This window comes from Ochotona princeps, chromosome 13 (assembly GCF_030435755.1).
Source record: "Ochotona princeps isolate mOchPri1 chromosome 13, mOchPri1.hap1, whole genome shotgun sequence".
Taxonomy (NCBI): Eukaryota; Metazoa; Chordata; class Mammalia; order Lagomorpha; family Ochotonidae; genus Ochotona; species Ochotona princeps.
In genome coordinates, this window is record NC_080844.1 from 7,900,826 (window position 1) to 7,923,177 (window position 22,352).

Here is a 22,352-nt window from a genome sequence, read left to right on the forward strand (position 1 = left end):
TGGTCAGTGTTGTAGTCATCACGGACACCTACAAAGTCCTCCTGGTCATGGTCTTTATCATGATTACTGTAGTCAAAGTCATCATTGTCGTTGTTGTGGATGCTTACGGAGTCCTGGGCACTGGACCATAAGAATTTCCAGGGAGGGCCCAGATTCAGAAAGCTCTGAGCTCTGTTTTGTGGCAGACACAGCAACAGCAGCAGAAGCAGCAGATAGAAACGTAGGGAGCTGGTCACACAGGGACTGGGGCTCTCCATTTTCTTGACCATCTCCATGACCTCTGAATCAAGACCAGGGAGCCTGAACTCTGGTTACCTGTGGCTTGTTTCTTGCCCAACTCCACCTGTGTCCAGGGACTTGACCCCTCCTACCCTGTCACCAGTGTGTGCTACAACCTGTACCAGGCGTCTGCTCTAAGCACAGGGACAGCGATGAGCGTTTGACTCTGGGGTGAGCTGCTATGAGCTGCCTCTCCTCCAGGGCAAAACTCTCTGGTGTTAAGATTGACAGGAAGGTCGACATGGTGACTTTATGACCTACAGCTCTGCTCAGCAACCCTGCATGTTGACACAGCAAGTGGGAGTCACAGGCTGCTCTGTCACTGGGAACTTAACCTCTTCAATCCTACCAGTGTTTTCTCTGTGTCAAAGGCTCCAGTTTTCTCTGCCTTTGCCTGGCCCCACTCCATGTACCTTCAACAATGCTTTATGCCCTCTGCTGCTATGTAGATCTCTTGAAAAATATTTGTGAACATTATCTTTTAAAAACTTACAAATCTGGCTTTGAACTGTTAAGGCCGCTGTCATGGACAGCACTGTAGAGCTGCACCACCATCCTCTGACAGTGGAGGGCGTACTTAGACTGCAGCCCCTTCCCCCAACTACCACCATTATAGCACCCCCTTCCAGGACTCTTCTGAGCAGGAGGAGCCTTGCAGGAAAGTTAAGGCTCTGGAACTTTCGGAGACAACCTGTAACAGCTCAAGCACTCCCTACCAGCAGGTGAAACTTGTTAGAACTCTTCTGTACTCTGAGACAGCTCCTCCTCCACCCTGCCACCTTCCTCTATTCTCTTCCCCAATCTTTCCAAGATTGGTGACTGTCAGTGGTTATTATACAGTGGCCTCCCCTCACTTGTGTCTTCAATGTTTCAGTTCCAGATCCTTCTCATCAACTGTATTTGATCACAAAAACATTACATGGAACATTCTAGAAATAATCAACTCATAGGTTTTCAATGTGTCCTTCTGAGTAGCGGTGATGCAAGCTGGCACTAGCCTGCTCCACCTTCCTGGGATGTGATTCGCCCTTTGTCTAGCACATTTACATCAAACAAGACCAAAAAAAAAAAAAGTCATGGAAAGCAGGAAACAAAGATAAGTTACTTTTGGTACAAAAAACATTAAAATTCATGCTTAGATTGTTTCTGGGATATTCATGGATTTGAAGAATTTGGAGAAGCAAGTGGCTGAGGCAAAAGGCAGAAATATAAATCATGGCACTGCCAAGTGCCTTGAAACAGACAAAGCAAGAGGACCTCAATATGCTGTTGGGGTGTGTGTCAGAGTCCATCAGGAGGGAAGCACCACTGATTGAAGGTCTGAGATGTCAAACACTAGGACAGCAGAGAGAGATGACCCTAGTCCCTGACTGTGGCAGTCCTGTGCCCTGACTGTGGCCCTCCTTTACCACTCTGCCTTGTCCGTGTGTCTGACCCACAGAGCCTGTGAGCAGAATCAAGTGTCATCTTGGTGTCCCTGAATGTAGGGTGGTTGTCACTCAGCAGCAGATGGGTGGCCCGTTCCTGCCTCACAAGGGACTTGGAGGCCACACGGACGTCTCCATCTCAATCAGGTGCTTCCACCCTGGGTGGTCTTCCAAGTTGGTGCCAGCTTCAGCACCCTGGACCCCCAGCACCTTCCCCTCCTCCCTTGTCTTCCACCACCATCCCTAAAGATTCTCTAACTCCCAGTAGTTCTGTCAATATAAGGAGCACTAGGCAGAGCTGCAGGTCACAAAGTCACCATGTCAACCTACCTGTCAATCATAACCCCCCGAAATTCCGCCTTCTGGGTGGGGGGAAGGGCCATGAAGGTACCTGGCAGGAGGTGGCTCCACAGACACCTGCTCCCCCTAGTCCCTGTGCTCTCCACAGGCACTGCGTGGAGGCTTCAGCGGTCATTGGTGACAGGACAGGAGGGGCCAGGTGTCTGGACACAAGTGAAGGTGGCTGAGAAGTCCACAGCAACTCAAGAATGTGTGGGGTCACAGGGATAGCCAAGAAAATGGGCAGCCATAACCCCTGTGCGCCTGGCTTCCCACTTTTCTTTCTGCTGCTGTTACTGCTTCCTCCACTTTTTAGAGCAGGCAGCCACCCATACCATCGTCCTGGCTGGAAAATCTTTAACCGCTTGGGCATGAATTCCAGATTCTTACACCACCGCCGAGGCCCAGGTGGGAAGCATTGGCGCCAATCACATGAGCAGGAGTGCCAGAGATCTTTCAACCTCTACATCATCTTGGACAAGTGAGTACTGCATGCTGCCCTGTCCACAATGGTCCATAGTGAGCAGCAGTCAAGGGCAGGCCAGGGCCCAAGCAGGCATAACTTCTGCAGTGGTTCAAGCAAGACCAGGTTGTTGGTTGGATTCGAGGAAAGAGAACTTGTTTCTTGAGTTGGAGGGGATTCACTGGCCACCAGTTTCCTAGTGCTTGTTTTTGGAGGGGAAAACGTGTTTTGTAGACATTTTGAATGTTGTCCTGGCCTGCCATCTTCAGGGATAGGATCCTGGAACTACAGTTCTCATGCAGTAGTGGCTGCTGGGAGCTGTGACTTGGCATCTGCCAGGAGCTCACAACGGAATGTTGTCCCCACAGCCAGTGAGTTTGCTGAGCTTCCCAACAGTGTCGCTGCATAGAAAGCCCTGTCTCTAAAGTTTCCTGGACTTCCTGCTCACTTTTACAGTCTGTGGGCCATGAGAGAATCCTTGTGCTCTCAGGAACAGTGATGGGGCTGAGTGTGTCCCTGGGTCAGCTGGGCTGGATGTTAGGCACCTGCTGGTTCTCAGAGAAGGCACAAAGTGCTTAGAGAGCTTGCCTTGCTTCTGTTCTCAGCTATTCATGTGGGACTGAGGGTGAACTGTGACAGTAGCAGAGGGTGAGAGCACTGTGGTCACACTTTCAGGTTCCCAGAGCTCTTCTCAGCCACATCCAGCACCCTCAGGACCCTCCTGAGGCATGGAGGCATCCGCTCCATATGTGGGCTCCGTATGTGGGTCCCTGAGGTCAGGTGCATGGCCCCGAGGATGTGCTGGTGACCAGATGTGGGCTTCCTGGGCTGTTGTTCATTCCTCCATCTGGGATGGCGTCCTTCTGAGTGTTATAGTTCTGCAAGAATATTGAGGACTGGAAAGGTATGGGCCCAGCCCAGGAGCTGCTAAGCCACCTGCCCACTGGAAGAGAAGTCCCTCCCCAGGCCTTACTCCTTTGCTGGTTAGCATGGCCAGAAGACAGTGGCTGCAAAAGGCTTCTGGAATGCAGGATAGATAGGCAACGGTGGGCACTGACAGCCTCGTTGAACCCCTCAACTGCTACCCAGTTATAACCTCTTGCCCCTTGCCCTGTTGCTTAGCCCTGAGGCCCAGCTCAGCCCTGTTTTGGATAGGGAAAGGCTATCAACACAGGTGGGGAAATGTTGAGAGAAATATGCAGGGGAAATATTAGTTGAGCACTTGATGTTGCCAATGCAGGTACTAAGCACTGGTGAAATTGAGGTTAATGTGTTTTTTCTCTTAGTCAGTCAAAGTCAACTTCCAGTTAAAGTCCTGAAGTGTCTCTTCTCCTTTCTCTCAAGCTGGAAGTGATGTCAGGAACTGGAACAGGACCAACAGATGGCTTCCTGAGCCAGAGGTCCCCACTTGTGTCCCCCACAGGCATCCTTGGGCTTCTTCCCTGCTGGGTCCCAGGTCTGGCCTCTACAACTGCTCTTGACTATGGATGGAGCATGGGAGAAGGGGCCTGGCTTTGTCTCTGGAGCTAGCTGGATGAGAAGGGATTAGAGCATGAGGGATCTGCTCTTCTGGAATGTGTTAATGTGGCTATAGAATGTGCCGGCTCTGTGACTCTTGGAGAAAGGGGAATGACAGCTGGGTTTGAAGTCAACCAGACTCCACTCAGCAGCCATGTAGACCTAAGCAAGTGGCCTTTTCTCTCAGTCCCCCAGTGTCCCCATTGGCCAGAGAGGTATCTTCAAAACCATCTGACTGGGGTCAGTACAATTAGCCAGGGACTTAAGGCAGACACTCCCAGGTCCTCTGGGACTCTACATTCACAGGAAGAGCCAATATTGTCATTCATCCTCCCATGATTAATTAATTTGCCTGGAGAAGTCTTTCTGGATGGCTCTTAAGTGCCAGTCAGTGTTCAGGCCATGTGGGTGAGTCAGGAAACAGCATTAGGCAGATCATCCTGGAACAACCAGGTTGGGACAGAGACGGGTAACAAGCCAACCACAGGGGAAAGCACTGTGTCCAGTGAGGATAAATCAGCATCCTCGGGGACAGGGTGGTGCTGAAGGAGAGGCCTTCTAAAGAGGAACTCAGAGAAGGGTCCTGCATGCACTGCAAGGGGAGGGCCCAGCTGTTGGGAGCACTGCACGTGTGCCCTGCCCTAAGATGGCGCCGAGGCTGTTTCTCCTCTCAGAGCTTGGCAGTAAACAGGTTTCGGGAAGTGCCTTCTGATTGGCCCATAGCCACATTATGATTGGCGTGCCTGCCGCGTGCATCGGTGACCTTTAAGCTGATTGGATTGGAACAGGAAGAAGAAGAGAAGGAGACGGAGACGGACGTATGGACAGAGATGGAGGACAGGGCACGACTGGGACGGACGGACAGAAGAATACTGGGGGCGACAAGGAGACTGGGGAATGAAGCAGACAGAAACAGGAGGAAAAGGAAGAAGTCGAGTTAACCGGCTGGGAAACGGACTGGTTGGAAGAATAAAGTGCCTCTTGAAATAGAGCCTGGAGTATTGGGTGATTTCTTCTGCGGGACAGGAGACCCCGATACCCAGCAGTCTTTGGAGGGGAACAAGAGGTGGTGGTTCCTGCTCTGCAGAGTCACTGTTGAGGAGGGCATGATTCAAAGGTTGCAGGGGACAGGAGGGCAGGGCACATCAGATTCTGGGTGTGCGGTGAGGGTGGAGGCCCCTAGATCCACACAGAGCGCATGGGAGGAAGTGGGGTTTAGGTTTAGACTGAGGCAAGGTCACGAAGTGGAAGAAGGAGAACTTTCCTCACAAGGCTAGGAGTGCATGTTATTACTTCTGGGGTTCAGAATTGGAAATGACCCACCCCAGCCCCCAGCCAGGAACACAAAGAGCCAGAACTGAATGACTGTTTCCAAAACCCAATCCAAAAGCCAGCCAACTGGGGTGAGTGTGGGGAGTCCCTGAGAATTCTGTGGTATCTCTAAGGCTGGACAGTGTACTTTCTGCAGGAAGGCTTTGGGTGTGGGCACCCTGTCCTTTGTTAGATTCCTTAGCCCATCATCTCTCCAACTGGACTGACGATGTGTGTACCAGGTGTCCAGTGATTCTCTTTCCACTCATTCCAGTGGAAAAAATGATGGACTATTTCTTTTCTATTCTGAGATAATTTCATTTTACCTTACCCTCTCCGAGTTCACCATGTTATCACAAATAGTGAGGCTTCTTTATTATCTGCAGTAAGTAACAGATGCTTGTGAGGACTTTGATGATTTGGCCTACAATGCAAAACTTAGACAAAAGCCAAGGCTTTGGGCCAAGAACAGGCTTGTCAGAATTCCATTGGGAAAACCTCACAGTTTATAATTACATCATCCATCCTTGTGTGATAACAGTGTCATTCTAAGCATTGCTTTGGAACTGAATATTTTGGTGTCCATCAGTTTTTAAATTTTTGAGCACTTTATATTTATAAAAACTGAACTCATCCCTACCCCAGCCTTTGCTAACCATAATTCTGTGTTCACATTGAGGTGTGGAGTATTTTGTCAGCCCCTTTCATATGAAGAAGAATGTGTAGTATTTATCCTTCTACATCTATGTCACTGAACTTGCTGTCTTCCAGCCCTGCCATTTTTCTGCATGACAATGGTTAATACTTCCAACATTGTGTTGAGTAAGAGTGGTAACAGATGTCCTTGTTTTGTTCCATAACTGAGAGGAAATGTTTCCAGCTTTTCCTCATTCAGTGTGACACTGGTCATCCTCTGTCAAAGCCTTCACAATTCTGAGCTACATTTCTTCTGTCTCTAATTTGTTAAGACTTTTTAATCATGAAAGGATATTGAACCTTCTTAAAAAATTTTTTTCTGCATCTATTGAGATGATCCTTTGGCTTTTGTTCTTTCTTCTGTTGATGTGTTGTGATCCTTCTTGATGGGCTAATGTTGAACTCCGCTTCCATGTCTGGGATAAATCCCATTTGTGGTGATCATGATGTGTGACATTTTTTGATGTGATGCTGGATTTGGTTTGTTGAGAATTTTTGCATCTATGCTTATGAAGAACATTGATTTGGCATTTTCTTTGTGTGCTGTGTCTTTGATTTGGTATTTGAATAGTGCCGGCCTCTTAAGAAGAGTTTGGCAAAGTTCAGTGCTTCACAACACATTGGAATCAATTTAAAAGTATTGGAGTCAATTCCTCTTTAAATGTTTTGAGAATTCAGTTGTGAAGCCACTGGACTTTTCCTGGATGAAAGACTTAATTACTCCTTCAATCTCATTACTTGTTATGGGCATGTTTATTTTTTTAATTATTTATTTTATTGGAAAGGCAGATGTACAGAAAGGAGCAGAGACAGAGAGGAAGATCTTTCGTCAGATGATTCACTCCCCAAGTGGCCACAACGGCCGGTGCTGTGCCGATCCGAAGCCAGGAGCCAGGAACTTCTTTCCGGGTCTCCCACGCGGGCAGGGTCCCAAGACTTTGGGCCATCCTCAACTGCTTTCCCAGGCCACAAGCAGGGAGCTGGATGGGAAGTGGAGCAGCTGGGACATGAACCAGTGCCCATCTGGGATCCCAGCGAGTGCAAGGCGAGGAGCTTAACCATTATGCTGTCGTGCCTGGCCCGGGTGTGTTTAGATTTTTAACATCAAAATTTAATCTTGGTAGGTTGTGAGTGTCCAGGAATTTATCCATTTCTTCAAAGTTTTCCAATTCTTAGCATATAGTTGTTTATTATGATCTTTATATTTCTGTGGTATCAGTTGTATCTTTTCTTCAACTCCAATTAGATGAGTTTTTTCTTTTCTTTCTTTGCTAGTCTGAAGAAAGGTTTTTCTATTTTGCTTATGTTTTCCAAAAATTACCCTTGCATTTTGTTGATATTTTGTATTTTTTGTCTCAATTTCATTTCTACTCTGATCTCTGATATTTCTTGTATCCTGCTGCTTTTGAGTTTGGTTCATTCATATTTTATTTTTAGATTCTTGACATGCATTGTCATATTTCTTAAAATCCTTCTTTTTAAAAAAGTATGCATTGGGGCCAGCATTGTGGTATAGCAGGTAAAGACTTCACCTGTGCACCAGCATCTTATACGGGACCAGTTCACGTCCCAGCTGCTCCACTTCTAATCTAGCTCCCCACTAGTGGCCTGGGGAAGGCAGCAGGAGATGGCCATGGCACCTTCACCTCCATGGGAGACCCAGATGAAGTTCTGGACTCCTGATTCAGCCTAATCCAGCACTAGCCAATGTTGCCTCTGAGGGGTTAATAGCTGAGAGACCCCTCCCCTCTCTCTCAACTCTTGACTTTCAAAATGAAGGAATAAACCTTTTTTAAAAGTAAAAATGCTTGTACCTATTACATTAAACTTCTCTGCTAATATGCTTTCGCTGTATCTCATGACATCATTTGTTTCAATTTATCAAAACTTGATTTATGGCCCAATGTATAATACATCCTAGAAATTTCACCATATGGTGATAAGAATGTGCATTCTGTAACTATCAGACAAAGTGTTCCGTAACTGCTCAGTTAATTTATGTATTATACAGATCATCTCGGATCTGTCTGTGTAGGTTTCCTGCCTGGATGATCTGTCCTTTGGTGACAGTACCTACTGAAGTCCACATCATTATCGTATTAGAGTCTGTTTCTCCATTTAGGTCTAGTAGCATCTGTTTATTGGTTCATATGTGTGTTTATGATTGCTATATCTCCTTACTGAATCAACCTGCATCAATATAGAATGTCTTTGTCTTTTGAATTCAAGTCTGATATTGAAGGAAAAGTATAGTTACTCCAGTTCATTTTTGTTTTTCATTTGCACAGCGTATCTTTTTCCAACTCTCACGTTCAGTCAAGATGAGTTTCTTGCAGGCAGCACATGGTTGGTTTTTGTTTTTTAGTTTTTTGTTTGTTTGCTTGGCTGATTGGTTGGTTTTGTTTTACCCATTCAACCAACCTACATCTTTTGACTGGGGAGTTATTTGCATTCAAGGTTCATCACACTAATAGACAAGAACAGCTGTCATTTCATTGGTTGCTTGTTTACTAGTTTATATATTCTTTTTTCCTTTCGTATTATTTCTATTTGGGTTTGGGGAGCTTTCTGTCATGGTGAGGTTGGATTATCTTTCCTTTTGTGTCCTCGCTCATTAGCGGACTTTGTATTGTCATGGTTACTGTTAATGTAGTACTCCTTTCCGGGTTTCTTGTAGGGTTGATCTGATACTGATGAATTCAATGTTTGCTTGTCTAAGAGATTATTAATTTCTTTCATTTCTCAAGGATTGCTTCACTGGATATAATATTATTGGTTGGAAATGTTTTCTTTTCAGACCTTGAATACCTCATGTCACTCTCTTCTGGAGTTTGGGACTTTTGTTGAAAAGTTGTTGTGAAGCCTAACAGATTTTTTATATATAATTTATTTTTCTCTCCTTGTCCTTAATCTTGGACAAAATGCCTTGGAGAAGGTCTTTTTTAAATTGTGTCCATTTGGGATCCTTTGCATTTCTGCTATATGTACATATCTTTCAAGACTTGGAATATTTTCAACAATTGTCCTATTTTATAGGTTCTTTTTTTCCTTCTCTTTTCCATCATGAACACCTATAATAAATATGCCTATTCCTTCACTTAATAATGTCTCATAGGTTTTCTCCATTCTTTTTTTGATATATTTTGTAAAATTTTTATAATTGATGATGTTTACATAGCTGATGAAGGTGGGAAGGATAGAGGGTTAGGGGAAAGTGAGTGAGACCATTGTTTCCACATTTTCTTTTTCTTCCTGAGTCTGGGGGAAGGGAAGAAATAAGAGATGAAGCCACAGCCAGCCTCCCTACAACCCAGCTCACCCAGGGACGGTGAACGGCCACTCGATATCAACCCAGGACCCCCTATGTGGAGCATATTTTAAGGGTTCTGTTTAGGTGGTTTTGATAGTTCTGAAATTCTATCAATCTCGCTGATCCAAGGATGAGGAAATCCTTTCAACACATGTTGACTGACATAATTGGCCTTAAAGTCTCCATTGGCCCAGTCATTTGCTATCATTGCTCAGCTAGGGTAGTTGTCTGATTTGTTCTGCCCTCCTTCCTCTGTTATGGTACCAAATGTCCTCTGCAAGCCCCGATGGGCTTCCACATTCTCTGTGTGCATCTGGGTATGCTGTACACTGCTCCATCTTTTCCACTGAGGAGGCTCAGTTCTGACACATGTACTCCACGGTCAGACCACCAATCCTAGACATGAGCCCTCAGATCCCCGCACTGAGCAGTCAGTGGGCTTAACCCAGCACCATTCACCCAACCCAGGCCCCACCAGACCCTCCAAACCCAGGACTCACAGACACGGCACCAGGCCAGATGACCCTGACTTTGTAGGACTACCTGCTCCTGGGGCTCACACACCTAGCACACCCCCCACACATATCTTTCTAAAATAGACTTGGTATCCATGTTGGCACACTGGTATGATTAATACAGATTTGGCATTAACCAGGCCCAGGATGCCCTCCAGCTTTTAGTTGCCTAGATACAATACGACTTAGGCCATTGACCACCACTGAGTAATTTCTTTTTAATTGTTTTTATTGGAAAGACAGATTTATAGAAAGAAGGAAAGACAGAGAGAAAAATCTTCCATCTGCTGGTTCACTCCCCAATGGCCACAATGACCAGATCTAAGCCAGTGTGAAGCCAGGACCCTGGAGTGGGTACCGGGTCCCAAGGCTTTAGGCTGTCCTCTACTGCTTTTTTAGGCCATTAGGAGGGAGCTGGATGGGAAGTGTAGCAGCCAGGATAAGAATTGGTGCCCATTTGGCATCCCAGCATGTGCAAGGCCAAGATTCAGCCACTGAACCATTGCATTGGGTCCCCAAGACTTTCTCCATTCTTTTAAAGCCTTTCTCTTTATTTATTTATCTTTGAGATTGGGTTATTTGGAAATCTTGTCCTCATATTAGAAATTCCCCTTTCCGCTTAGTCTGTTTACTTGCTAAAAGTTTCAATTATATTTCAAACTTGATTAATGTTTTCAGCTACAAAAAACTAACAGTCTTTTTTAAAATGATTTCTACATCCTGGTTGAATTTTCTCAGCTCTTTGAATTGTCTGTGTATTTTGTCGCATCTTGCTGAATTTCCATGAGATCAGTATTGTGAATTGTTTTCAGTTCTTTCATTCATAGGTTTCCTTCCATTCAGCATCTATTTCTAGGTAACTATATGTTTTCCTGGACATACCATGCTTCTTTGTTCATATTTCCAGGGTCCCCACATGGATGTCTACACATCTTTCTAACAACTGCTTCTTCCTTGTGGAGTATCTTTAAGTGGAAATTATTGTGCTGTTTTTGTTTGGTTGGTTGGCTGGTTTTGATACATCGTCGTGTGTCTGCTAGATAGCAGCATTGGCTTTGGGTGTAGGTGAGTTCAGAAGTGTAATCTCTGATTTCTTCAGCTGTGAGCAGAGTCTATGAGTGTTATAATTATCTAGTAGGCTTTTAAAGCTAAGAGACGTGTCTGATGCCCAAAACTGCAGGAGTCACCCAGGGATCCCTCTTCTGAGCCTGGGATGCTGAAGACAGTGGCCAAGTGCCTGTCCCCTCCCCCTGCATACAGAACTGAGCCCCAAGAGAGCCAAGGCCAGCAGCCAGGACACCCTCACCCATCTCATGTCCAGAATCAGCCAAGCTGGGTGGATGCCAAGCGTTCTTCCACGGGAGTCTCCCAGCCCTGGTGGTGGGCTCTGCTATGTCCACCCTTCCTCAGCCCACAGCTCACCTGCTGGGTTGAACTCAACTGTGCTGGACTGGGTAAAGGACTGTGGCAATGCTGCAGAGGGCAGGGTGTCTGCTGCAACCCTCCTCATCATGCATACCCCACACTCCATTCTACTTTTTTCTCAGATCAGGCAGCGTGGGCAACAACTGGATAGACATTTACAGTTTTGTGGAGGAGTTGGTGAAGAAATTCCAACGGTAAGACCCTTGGGCCCTGCAGGCTCTCTTTTCCTCTGACCAACAGAGAGCACTGAATTTGGGTGAGATGAGGGTGGGAATTCCTGCGGTGAGGAGCTCTGGGCTGCCTTGCAGGCAGAGCACTGGTTTCTTAGGGTGCAAACAGCATGGGTGGCTCCAGCCCAGGAGTGAGGGAAATGGTGAACCTTCCACGACCTCTTGCGCTAGGGCTGGTGGAGAGTGGAGCTCACAACAGGTAAGCCTGGAGCTCTGGGACTACACACCTGACTCAGAGGTGCAGAGGGGCAAAGGTTTGACAAGGTGAGGGAGGAGTTAGGATCTCTAGGCCACAGCTAGAGGAGTGGGGTGTGGCCAGGGAGGATGGCGGGCGAGCGGGGCCACCGCTATGTAACTACAGCCATTGATGGCTACGGGGACAGGAATCCCAACCAGACACCTGAGAGATGAGACTGCCAGCTTCAGGCCAACACTATCAGACTTGTCCATCCAGGCTTCGGGGCCAAGATTGCCCATGGGAGCCACAGAAGGTTCTTGGGTAATAATGCCATGAAGGTTGAGTTCTAGGAAGACAGGACTATGACCATGGGTCAAATGAGTGTGGCCCAGAGCAGGTGCAGTGGTGTTGAGCAGGGAGGGGGTAGTAATGGCATAGAGGAGACCAAGGATCTAAAGGGACAGCAGTAGCAGGTATGTCCATATGTGTATGAGAATGCCTCCCAAAGGAGATTCGGATTTCTCAGAGAGGAGGTGGATAGCAGAAGGGCAGAGTGAGGTGCAGAGAAGCTGAGGGACAAGAAAAGAGGCCAGTTGGAGGTGCCTTCATGGAGGAGTCTGTGTGCCTTCATATGTTCTGTGTATGTGCATGCCTGAGAGTGTGTGTAATCTGTGTACATGCATGTATATGTGTGAATGTGTGTTCTGTGTATATGTGTGCACACATGAGTGTTGTGTATTCGTGCATGTATGTGTGCTCGTGTGTCCATGAAGGTGTACTCATGTATAACACATGCATGCGTGCATATGTGTACAGATGAGTGTGAGTAAGCATGTGAGTGGATTACTATGTGTGTTGCTGCGTCTCTTGGGTTCCATTTCCACAGGCAATGAGCAGAAGGCCCTCCCTGCATGCTCACCTCTGTGGGACCCCAGGTCTGCACAGACATTGGCACCCTCCTTGTTCCCCTCACATTCCTTATGCCTGAAAGGAGGGAGAATAGGCAGGGCAGGACGGACGTGGGCAGGGCTCCTCCCTGGCTCATCGCTGCCATGTTCCACCTGCACCCTGGCTTCTCACAAGCTTCTGTTTCCCTCCCTAGCCCCAACATGCGGATGTCTTTCATTCTGTACTCCGGAGATGGCGTAACCCTCATGCCACTCACCTCAGACAGGTCAGTGCTGCTGTGAACCCCAAAGCAGGACCAGGGAGTCATGGGCTCTGATAAGACCCCAGGGAGTGAATGTGTCAGCAGATATCCAAGAGAAGCCACCTGGGGAGCAAGGAAGAATTTAGACTGCAGCTCATGTTTTTGGCGGTTCACAGTGCAAGATCAGGCCACCCTCTTGTCTGGCATCCAGGGAAGGAGGTTGGTGGCTGAAGAACCAGGAGGCAGTAGGAGTTTGTTTGTAGGAGACCTGCCCTCCAAGGGCACACATACCCCGCTGCCATGACCTCATATTCTCCCACTGGGCACCTAATTGGATCGAGGCTCCCCATTCATCCGTTGGCCATGAACATATGATTTTGGGGAAACACACTGTCCATCTGTTTTGTCAGGAGACCTTTTGTGCTAAACTTGACCCCCAGCTGTGCTTGCAGGCCTCTGCCCTAGGGAAAGGAGACCCACCTGTTCCTCCTTCGCTCTTGCCCTCGATGTATCCTGTGAGCCCAGAACTCTGCTTGGAATGGGTGCTGAGTCAAGGCAGGATCTAATGAGGAGGAAATATTGGGAACTTTGAAGAAGGAAACTGCTTTCCTTGGAGGCAGGGCGTCAGCCCAGGCTGGGCTGGGTGCTCAGGAGGCAGCCAGCAGCCAAGGGCTACAGGGGCTCCACAGTGAGCTGAGGCCAAGGTGGCTGGCTGGTCAGGAGGTGCATGGTAGCACTGGAGTCTGCTCAGAGCTCTGAGTCCAGAGCATAACTGAGCACACTGAGGCCTGGGTTGAGTCTAGATTCGTGACCCAGAGCCACTTGGCAGGGAATTGGAAGCAGCCAGGGTCATGGGCAGGAAGCAGCACCAGCAGCTTCCAGGGAGCGGTGGGGAGGCTCCAGGCCTGGGGACAGGACTCAGCCCTGCCAGGTGCTCTGCCCACAGCTCACTGCCATGCTCAGGCTCCAGGCTCTGGTTGTCCTGACTGTGCTAGCTCAGCAGTCACCTTGGATGAGCTTGCCTCTGGGTACCCCTTGCCTGTCCCTTTCCTGCCACTGGAGCCAGCCCTGCCCCTGCCCCTGCCCCCAGTCCTGCTAGGCTGAGCAGAGCAGAGCAGATCATGGCTGGGCTGTCTCAGGCTCAGCTACCAGAGCTTCCAGTTTTGGGAGCCCAGGATGTCATGGGGCCCTGGTCTCTCAAAGGGCCAATTCGAGATGCTTTACCCTGACGAAACAGGTGGCGGATTGAGGCCAAGCCTGGTGTGTGTGACTGTGTTGGGGAAGCAGGCAGGGACCTGGCAAAAGATGTCACCTGAGCTTTACCTGTTTACACAAAGCTCTGACAGGCTGCCCCTGGAGCCACCAGCCTCCAAAGCAGGGTCAGCAGCTCACACTCAGCCTGTGGGAAGCGGTGTGGGCTGGGGACCTCCCAGTGGAGGTGAGCTCTTCCTGTCAAGGCTGCATGAAGTCATGGAGCTCTGGTTTACTCCCTACGCAGAATTTGGGACTTTAACAGGGTGAAGAGGGTGAGTTGATCCATTATCAAGACAATGTCAGGGGTTTGCCATCCTAGGGGATGGAAACAGGTGAGGATGACCGTTTTCAAACTGAGTCTTACTTATGGAAGGATAGAGGGCCCATGTGAAGGAGACTTAGGCTTAGTATTAATATCAGGGTTAGGGTTAAGGTTAGCATTAAGGTTAGGGTTATGTTTTATATCAGGGTAGGATTAACGTTAAGAGTTAGGGTTAAGTTTAAAATTAGGCTTAGGGTTAATGTTAGGGTTAGAGTTAAGATTAATGTTACATTAGGGTTAGGGTTAACATTTCGAATTAGGGTTACAGCTAACATTGGAGTTAGGGTTAAACTACTGTTAGATATAGGGCTAAGGGCTGACATTAAGGTTAAAGTAAGGACTGGGCTAAGGTGGAATGTCCCCTTGGAAGCCTCTGGTTCATAGTTGCATACCTTGGCTATGCGGCTTCCCATTATCAAGGCCCATGATGTGATCTCAGAGGCCTGAATTGGTCTCCTGAACAGGGATGACTTCTAATGGCTGAGAGAGGACCATTAAAACCCAGCTGAGCAGGGCCATGCCACTGAAGCCCCTAATCACAGATTAGGTGTGGGAGAGCCTGCTGACGAAGGTAGAGGTGGGTGACAGGGCTACCTGACTACACACTCCGCCCTGGAGTTGCTCCCCACACAAATTCTGTGGGTTTGCTTGGAGGTTGCTTTGCCAGTCAGTCTTTCTCCATCCAACTTTCTGCTCTCATTTATTTATTTATTTCCTTCCTTCCTAGAGAAGAAATTCGTAAGGGACTAGACAAGCTCCAGCAAGTGATTCCTGCTGGAGACACAAACATGCAGGAAGGACTTAAAAGGGTAAAACTGCTTGGAGCCCTGAAAGCCCCTCCATTTCAGACTCCAAGAGCATTCCTCCCTCGCTGCCCTCGCTGTCCTCCCCAAACATCTCCTCCTTCGCTTGCAGGCAAATGAGCAGATTCAAAGAATGAACTCTGGAGGTAAGCTGCCTCTTCACTTCCTCTCCGGAACGTGCAGCAAAGTCTCCACATGAGCCTTCCCCGCCTCTAGCTCCTGGAGCAGGCCCCTCTCTCCCAGTCCCCATCTGTCTCGAGCTCCCCACTCTCCCCAATCCCCAGCATGGCCCCGAGCAACCCTTGGACACAGTATGCATGTCTGTGGGTGGGAGTGCACCTGACCTCCACTGGGACCAGTGGCAGGAAGGGAGAACAGTGCTGGGCGGCCTTAAACAGATTGAGCATCCTGTGTGGACAGCACAGCCTTCCTCCTCTCCTCCTCCTCTTTGTCTTTCTCCCTAACTCATTTTCCTCAGGACCCCTACCTCTTAGGTCCAGGTGTCCCCACTCAGAGCTGACACCATCCCCCCTGTGGCTCCCAGAGCATGTCAAGAAGAAGGGTCTGGAACAGGAGGGAGGGTGGACAGATGGGACCCAGGGGCTCCCTGCCTGAGCACTGCTGACCAGTGTCCTGAACCTCTGGGCCCAAGGATTCTCCCAGGATCCCTGCAGCTGTGCCCAGATCCCAGAGCCCAAAGCCAGAACCTGACTTGCACTGGGTCTGCAGTGGCCAGGAGGTTCTGGCTGCCCCTTCCTGTTTCCATGAGCGGACCTGGTGCTTGTCCAGGGGTGACGTGAGCTGCCCTTGTGGCCAGGCTTGTCCAGCCTGGGGTACAGTGGAGTTCATGCCACCTCAGTAAGGTGCTCTGTAGCAGGAGCCTGGGCCAAGTCCCCTTCTCATGCTGGGAGCTATGACTGGGGGTGTTGGGATCTGGGCAGGCAGGGGCTTCAAGGAAGATGAGGCAGCACTCCAAGGAGTGCTCTGGCAGCGTGGGGCACTCTAAGGCTGACACAGGACCAACCAGGGTGCCCCCTTGCCTCTGTGCAGACCAGAAGACAGCCAGCATTATCATCGCTATGACAGATGGGACGTTGCTGCCCGAGGCCTTTGAGTTGTCGAAGAGTGAAGTGAGTGCTGCTCCCCAGTTACCAGGATTCATTTCCAAGTCTTGCGGTGATTCCTATTCAAAGCCTTCTTTCTTTCAGGCTGCAAAGGCTCGGCAAATGGGGGCAACCATTTACACCGTGGGTGTGAAGGACTATCAGAAAGACCAGGTAACTCAGATCAGGAAACCTTGTCAAGGAAGGTGTCCATGGTGGCTTCCCCAGGGACCCCCTCCAGCTCTGGCGTTCTCCAAGTGAGTGGGAGATGCCATTACAGATGCAATCAGCTCCGGTCTGGGTCAAACCCTGCACTGGAAAGGAGAGGAATCAGGACTTCCTAGAGTCACCAGCCAGGTCTAGCCCTGCATCCTGGTGTTGCACTGCCCCCGAGCAGAGGAATGGACACTGTGAACAAGGCCTGTGGCCCTACTGTCTTGCCAACCCTTTGGCTGATGTGGTAGTGGGGACATTGCTTCAGCCAGCTCCTCTCTCTCATAGCTGGAGGTCATCGCAGACAGACCAGAATATGCATTTGGTGTGGACACTGGATTCAAGGATCTGAAAGGCATTGTTAACTCAGTGAGTGGGGCTGGCTGTGGGCCAAGAGGAAGGTGGGGGAGTTGTCTTATAGGTGTGCAGTTCTCACTCCCGGCCCCCTGCCCACCTCTCTGTTTCAGTTGGGACCAAAATCCTGCATTGAAATTACTTCTGTGGAACCTTCATCCGTGTGTGTAGGCAGTAAGAGCCGGGTCGTAGCTGTACACAGAGGGGTGTGGCTCAGGAACATGTGTATGCATGAGATATGCACATGTCTGCAAGTGGCCCATGTGTATGGTGGGGGAGGATTGCCCCTTGATGTGTGCTTTATGTGTGTGGTTGGTATATGTAGCATGTGCAGCAAATACATGTGCAGGTGTGTGGGTGCTGATATGTGTGTAACACTTGCATGGTTTTGTAGATGGTGCATGCATGGCAGGTGTGAGTGTGCTGTTTTCATATGGCAGTGTATGACAGTGTATGGTGCGCCTATATGTGCATGTGATATGTGTATGCTGTGTGTGGTGTGTGGGCAGGATCTGTGATATGTGGCACATGTATGTGTTTTGCCTGTGTGAGGAGTGCAAGGCATATGTGTGGCCACACATGTGTCCTCTGTTGCGAGCTTATAGCATGGGGTGAATCCAGCATATAGACAGGACCATAAGAATGTACATGGTGCAAGTGGTGTGCGCGATGTCCTGGGGTGTGTGTGCATGGGTGGGTAGTGCAGGGGGAGAGCGTTGTGTGTGCTTGAGTGTGCAGAGTGTGGGTGATGTGGACATGTGGCTGACACGACTTCTTAGTGGGTGTATAGTAATTATAGATGACAGGGGGACATGGTGTGGGTGACAGCGTGTGTATATGTGAGCGGAGCTATTGTTTTACCCTCACAACAGAAAGAATCATGACAAAGCTAAGAGCAATCAATTTATTGAGAAAGGCCAAAGGCAGCAGCAGGTGGTGATGGGAGGAAGCAATCCATACAGGCCAAGAGTGAGCAAAGCTGACAGAGCTCATCCCAGACACACAAGGGCTGAGTCAGTATGGGGAGTGTCCAAGAATTTAGTCCACCAGCCAAATGGGGCTGAGACCCAGGCCATCCCCTCAGTGGATGATGACCGACAATGGACACACTGCCTTTCGCACCCACATTCTAGTGGCACACAGAGACCTGCACAGCTGCCCAGAGGCATCCACAGAGAAAAGGAGGGTGTGCCTTCCACAGTAGCCAGGGGGTCAACACCTGACCCCCAGCACTGGGAGCCAACAGGAAGGACCCTCTCCCTGAGGCCTGGGCCCTTGCCCCTGGGAACTGAGGCTAAGCGCACTGCCCACAGGAGATGGCCCACTTCCTTCCTGAGGAACCATGAGGACACTCAGCTGCCACCTGCCCACCACGGTCCATGGGGAGAAAGAAGCCGTCAGCATCCTTTTCCCCAGGGATAGCACTCATTCCAGCCGCTCCTTGGCTCTAGACTCCCCTCTCCAACTTCCCCAGGAAAGATAAGTTGGGAGGCTTCAGTGATGAGGGGACTTGGAGTGAGGCCTTTCCTCTTGGCTGTCTTCCTGCTATACCTGCCGCCTGCACTGGGCTGATTCCTGGGTAGCCTAGCAGAGCCCACGTGTGGACGGGAGTTGTCACTCCTTCCTGGGGAGCTGAGCCCAGCTGACAAGTGACCCTCATACACACCCACCATCTCTGCCCTGAGCATATTATTTTTTTAATTATTTGTTTCTATTGGAAGGCAGATCAAAATTACAGAGAGAAGGAGAGACAGAGAGAAACATTTTCCATCCACTGATTCACCCCCAGATGGTTGTAACAGCTGGAGCTGAACCAATCCAAAGCCAGGAACTTCTTCTAGGTCTCCCACATGGGTGCAGGGTTCCAAGGACTTTGGACCATCCTTGACTGTTTTCCCAGGCCACAAACAGGGAGCTGGATGGGAAGTGGAGCAATCTGGACATGAACTGGCACCTATTTGGGATCCTGGTGCTTGCAAGTAGAAGATTTAACCATTGACCCATCACACTGGGCTCTGCTCTGAGCTTCCTAAACTGATGAGTTCGTCCAAAGATGCCACCTGCCACCCATGTGCTCACAGTTAATAGAGGAAAACCAAAACAGGAGCTTGATTCCCTCTTACCAAAGAACAGGAGCTGTTTCCTTAGACTGTCATCGAGAGATTAGGGTGCTGGGTCAAAGGAGTGTCGCTTGGGATATCTCGGGGGTAGAAATGAAAAAGGAGCTAGCAGGGGAGGTGAGGGAGCCGTGACAGCACCTGGAATGCTTTGCAGCCATTCTGTCTGGTCTTTGTGGAGCAGCTGTGCCCCTGCATTCCCTGTTTCCCTTGCAGTGTTGGCCCAGAGTCAGGGGGACACTGCAGAGGAAGGAAGGACTTCCTGGGGTGTGGTCCTGAGAGGGTCAGGAAGAAGCAGGGAGGAAGTCAGGGCTGTGGTCTCAGCAACTGCAGCTCAGGCAAGATCCTCCTCCTGGGATGCCTTCTCTGAGCAGGTTCAAGGTGCCTCACTTGCTTCTCCCACACCTGTCCTGACAGTCACAAACCTGGATGACCTTCCAAGGGCTTCCATGGCTGAGTTGGTCCCTCACAGGCAGATCCTGTGGGGCAGAGGGGCCTTCCAGTGAACAGTACCCAGCCCGATGCTCAGCACAGATCTCCCATGACAGCTGAGCACAGGAAGGGCATGGGGCACAGCTGTTTTCTCAGATGTACCTACCAGTTTGGGCAGGTGTTCTGGGAAGGCGGTGGGAATGGTGATATCTGAACAGTGAGATTGATGAGTTGCAGCATTATCTGTACCTCGCTCCGACATCTGAGTTTTGCCATTGCAGACAGTTACCAGGCAACCATTACTGGACAAGGCTTTCACAATGCAAAGAGTAAGGATGAAGTCATTTGCAGATTCCATATCAACAAGAACAATATTGTGGGTAAGCAGTCCCTGGTCAGTCACCACCTAACGCCATCTTGCCCTGCAGCGAGTATATCTCTCAGCCTTGCGTTACAGTGATGAAATACACGAGGCAGGCTATTTTAGGATACACCCATGGTTCTGGAGGTTCTGGCTGAGACCCAGGTGATGCCAGGCATCACATGGAAAGAGACGGGGTGTGTCTGTGTTTTGGGGACCCTTTAAAGCCCAGGATTTACTCTTGGGGACTCCACCCTAACCCATCTAAACACTTCACACTTCCAAAACACTTAACTCAATTAAATTCCCACTCTCTTACTACTATTAACACAATTCATTGAAGACCAAAAGCCTGAAGGTGTTCAAATGGCAGCAGCCAACCAATATGCTATCCCTTGCAAGTGGTTCCCAGGGAATGTTGTGTGATGAGAGGCCATGTGGACTCTGGAAGGAGGGACCTGGCTGGGATGCCAGCCACCACTCCCTTTGTGTGCAAAGCAGGGAAGTAGTAGGTCCCTTGACACCCCAAGAGGACATGGGAGCAGAGTCTCACCCCCCAGGGAGAATGACATCGAACTGCATCAGTTCTCCCTTCTCTAGGTAGGAGACAGCAGCAGCCTCAGGTCCTGAGCTTGACCAGGGGCACACAGCATCTCCAGGAAGGTGGCAGACCTTGGATTCAAATGGGTGCCCACAGTCAGGCCTGGGCACTGGGGCTTGCCTCAGGCACACACTGACTGGCTTCAGGACCTTGATCAAGCACCTGCTCTCTGAGAGCAGTCCCCATTCCCCTCCCGCAGATGGAGCCTCTGTGGCAGCCTCACTACCTGAGCCAGGTCTCTGTGTAGGCCAGGTGGGGCTGGGAGGGCTCATGAATGTATGCCATGGTCTTGAATCGGCAATGCTCAGAGTCAGGTGCCTCTGTGTCAGGATGTGGCTTCAGGAAGCTCAGGCCAGGCCAACTTCCTATCCTTGAGGCTGATGTGGTTGTGGCCTTCCCCTGGGACAGTGGGGGACTTTGTGCCTCCTCTTCAGCTCCCCGCATGGCCCCTGGGTGCCTTCACCTGACCCGATGACATTGTGTGCAGTGGGGTCCTACTCCAAGACCACCTGGGAAACCCAGCAATACCCCACCGCCAGGAGGGTTTCAGCCACCTCCTCCCCTGGGTGCCCAGGATGCACAGAGGCTGTCTCTGGATCTTCCCCCCAACCCTTTCTGGACAGAGCTGTGTACACGGCCTTGGGAGTCAGGTATCCCTTGACACACCCTTGCTCAGGGGTGACATAGGCAGGGAGCGGCCCTGTCTATGGGAGCCACTGGCTTTGGGACCCTTCTGCCAGGGCTCTCTGCCTCTCCAAGGCGAAAGGTGCTGGTAAACGTGGGGCCCAGCCAACATCCCAGAGGGCACCCTGGGGGTCACTGGTTTTCTCTGCAAGGTGGGCCACAGCAGGACGGACCTGGCAGAATCCCAACTGCAGATGCCCACTTGGTTCTGATCTGTGGCTGGGCCCAAAATGGTTGCACTCGGGGGTTTATTGCCAGGAATTCAGATGCAGTAACCAAGGCTGGTTTTCTTTTCATCACATTTTCCTCTATAGAACATGCGGCTGCTATTTTTGAAAAACAGAGGCAGAAAGAAGACAAATTTCAAAACCCGTGTCCTGTATAGAAAAGAGCCTGACACCCTCAGGGGCATGACCCTGGGCCTTGCAGCTGCACCTTTGTCTTGGGCTACAGTGTGGAAAATAATAGAGAGCGAATCAAAAAACAGTCCTTAATCAAAACTTAAATGATATCAACTCTCTTCACTATGGCATGATACACTGAATTTGGCTTGAATGGGATGGAAGAAAATTACTAGTGTGGGATGAAAGAGAAAAAAATATATACATATAAGCTTTTGTAAAAAAAAAAAAAAAAGAAAGAAAGAAAGATTAACAAGAACACCTTAGGGCAATTTCCATCATTCAGAAATTTCCAGATGATGTCCCTGGAACCCAGGAGGCACAGGATGTCCCTCTTGCCAGAGGTGGCAGTGTCTCCCACCCTCTGACCCAGCCCTGGGGCTGCAGACCAGAAGGAGTCTTCCCCAAGCATAGCAGGTACAGAGCCAAGGTCAGGCATCTGAAGAGACAGCCCCTCCCTAGAGCCCAGGGGACTGTGCAGAGTGCAGAGGCAGGGAAGGGACCATCCTCCCAGAGGCATAGAGTGCAGAGCTACAGGGTCTTATGCAGCCTTCACTACCAACTGTAGCAGGAAACCTGGACAATGTGGGATGTCAGAGCCAAGCAGGCACAGAGCTAGCTCTTGGGTCCTCAGGCCTGAAAAAGTCCACAGTGCATATAGCAGCAGGAACTGTGTGATGTCCTCGCCACCTGCCACTTGCTACCCATGGTTGCCATCCACCACCCCTTGCCTTGACCCTCTCCTTACAGAACACGTAGAAGCAGCTCCCGGGTGCCATGTCATCTCCGTGCCTGGGGCGCCGTTGTGCCCAGCAGGTGCCTGTGAGCAGCAGAGTAATGTGGAAAGAACACGTGGCACATCGACC

General features: G+C 49.7%; 1 protein-coding gene across 1 annotated transcript in view; it reads left to right on the forward strand.

The window, feature by feature from the left end:
* The first annotated feature begins 2,284 nt into the window (after nt 1–2,284).
* Nucleotides 2,285–22,352, forward strand: part of ANTXRL (ANTXR like) — a 32,321-nt gene continuing 12,253 nt past the window's right edge. The window contains exons 1-10 of the mRNA XM_058671891.1: nt 2,285–2,526; nt 11,406–11,477; nt 12,794–12,865; nt 15,145–15,226; nt 15,333–15,366; nt 16,271–16,350; nt 16,429–16,497; nt 16,825–16,905; nt 17,004–17,064; nt 19,721–19,819. Of these exons, the coding sequence (XP_058527874.1) occupies nt 2,285–2,526; nt 11,406–11,477; nt 12,794–12,865; nt 15,145–15,226; nt 15,333–15,366; nt 16,271–16,350; nt 16,429–16,497; nt 16,825–16,905; nt 17,004–17,064; nt 19,721–19,819 (892 nt within the window). The remainder of the gene's footprint in view (nt 2,527–11,405; nt 11,478–12,793; nt 12,866–15,144; nt 15,227–15,332; nt 15,367–16,270; nt 16,351–16,428; nt 16,498–16,824; nt 16,906–17,003; nt 17,065–19,720; nt 19,820–22,352) is intronic.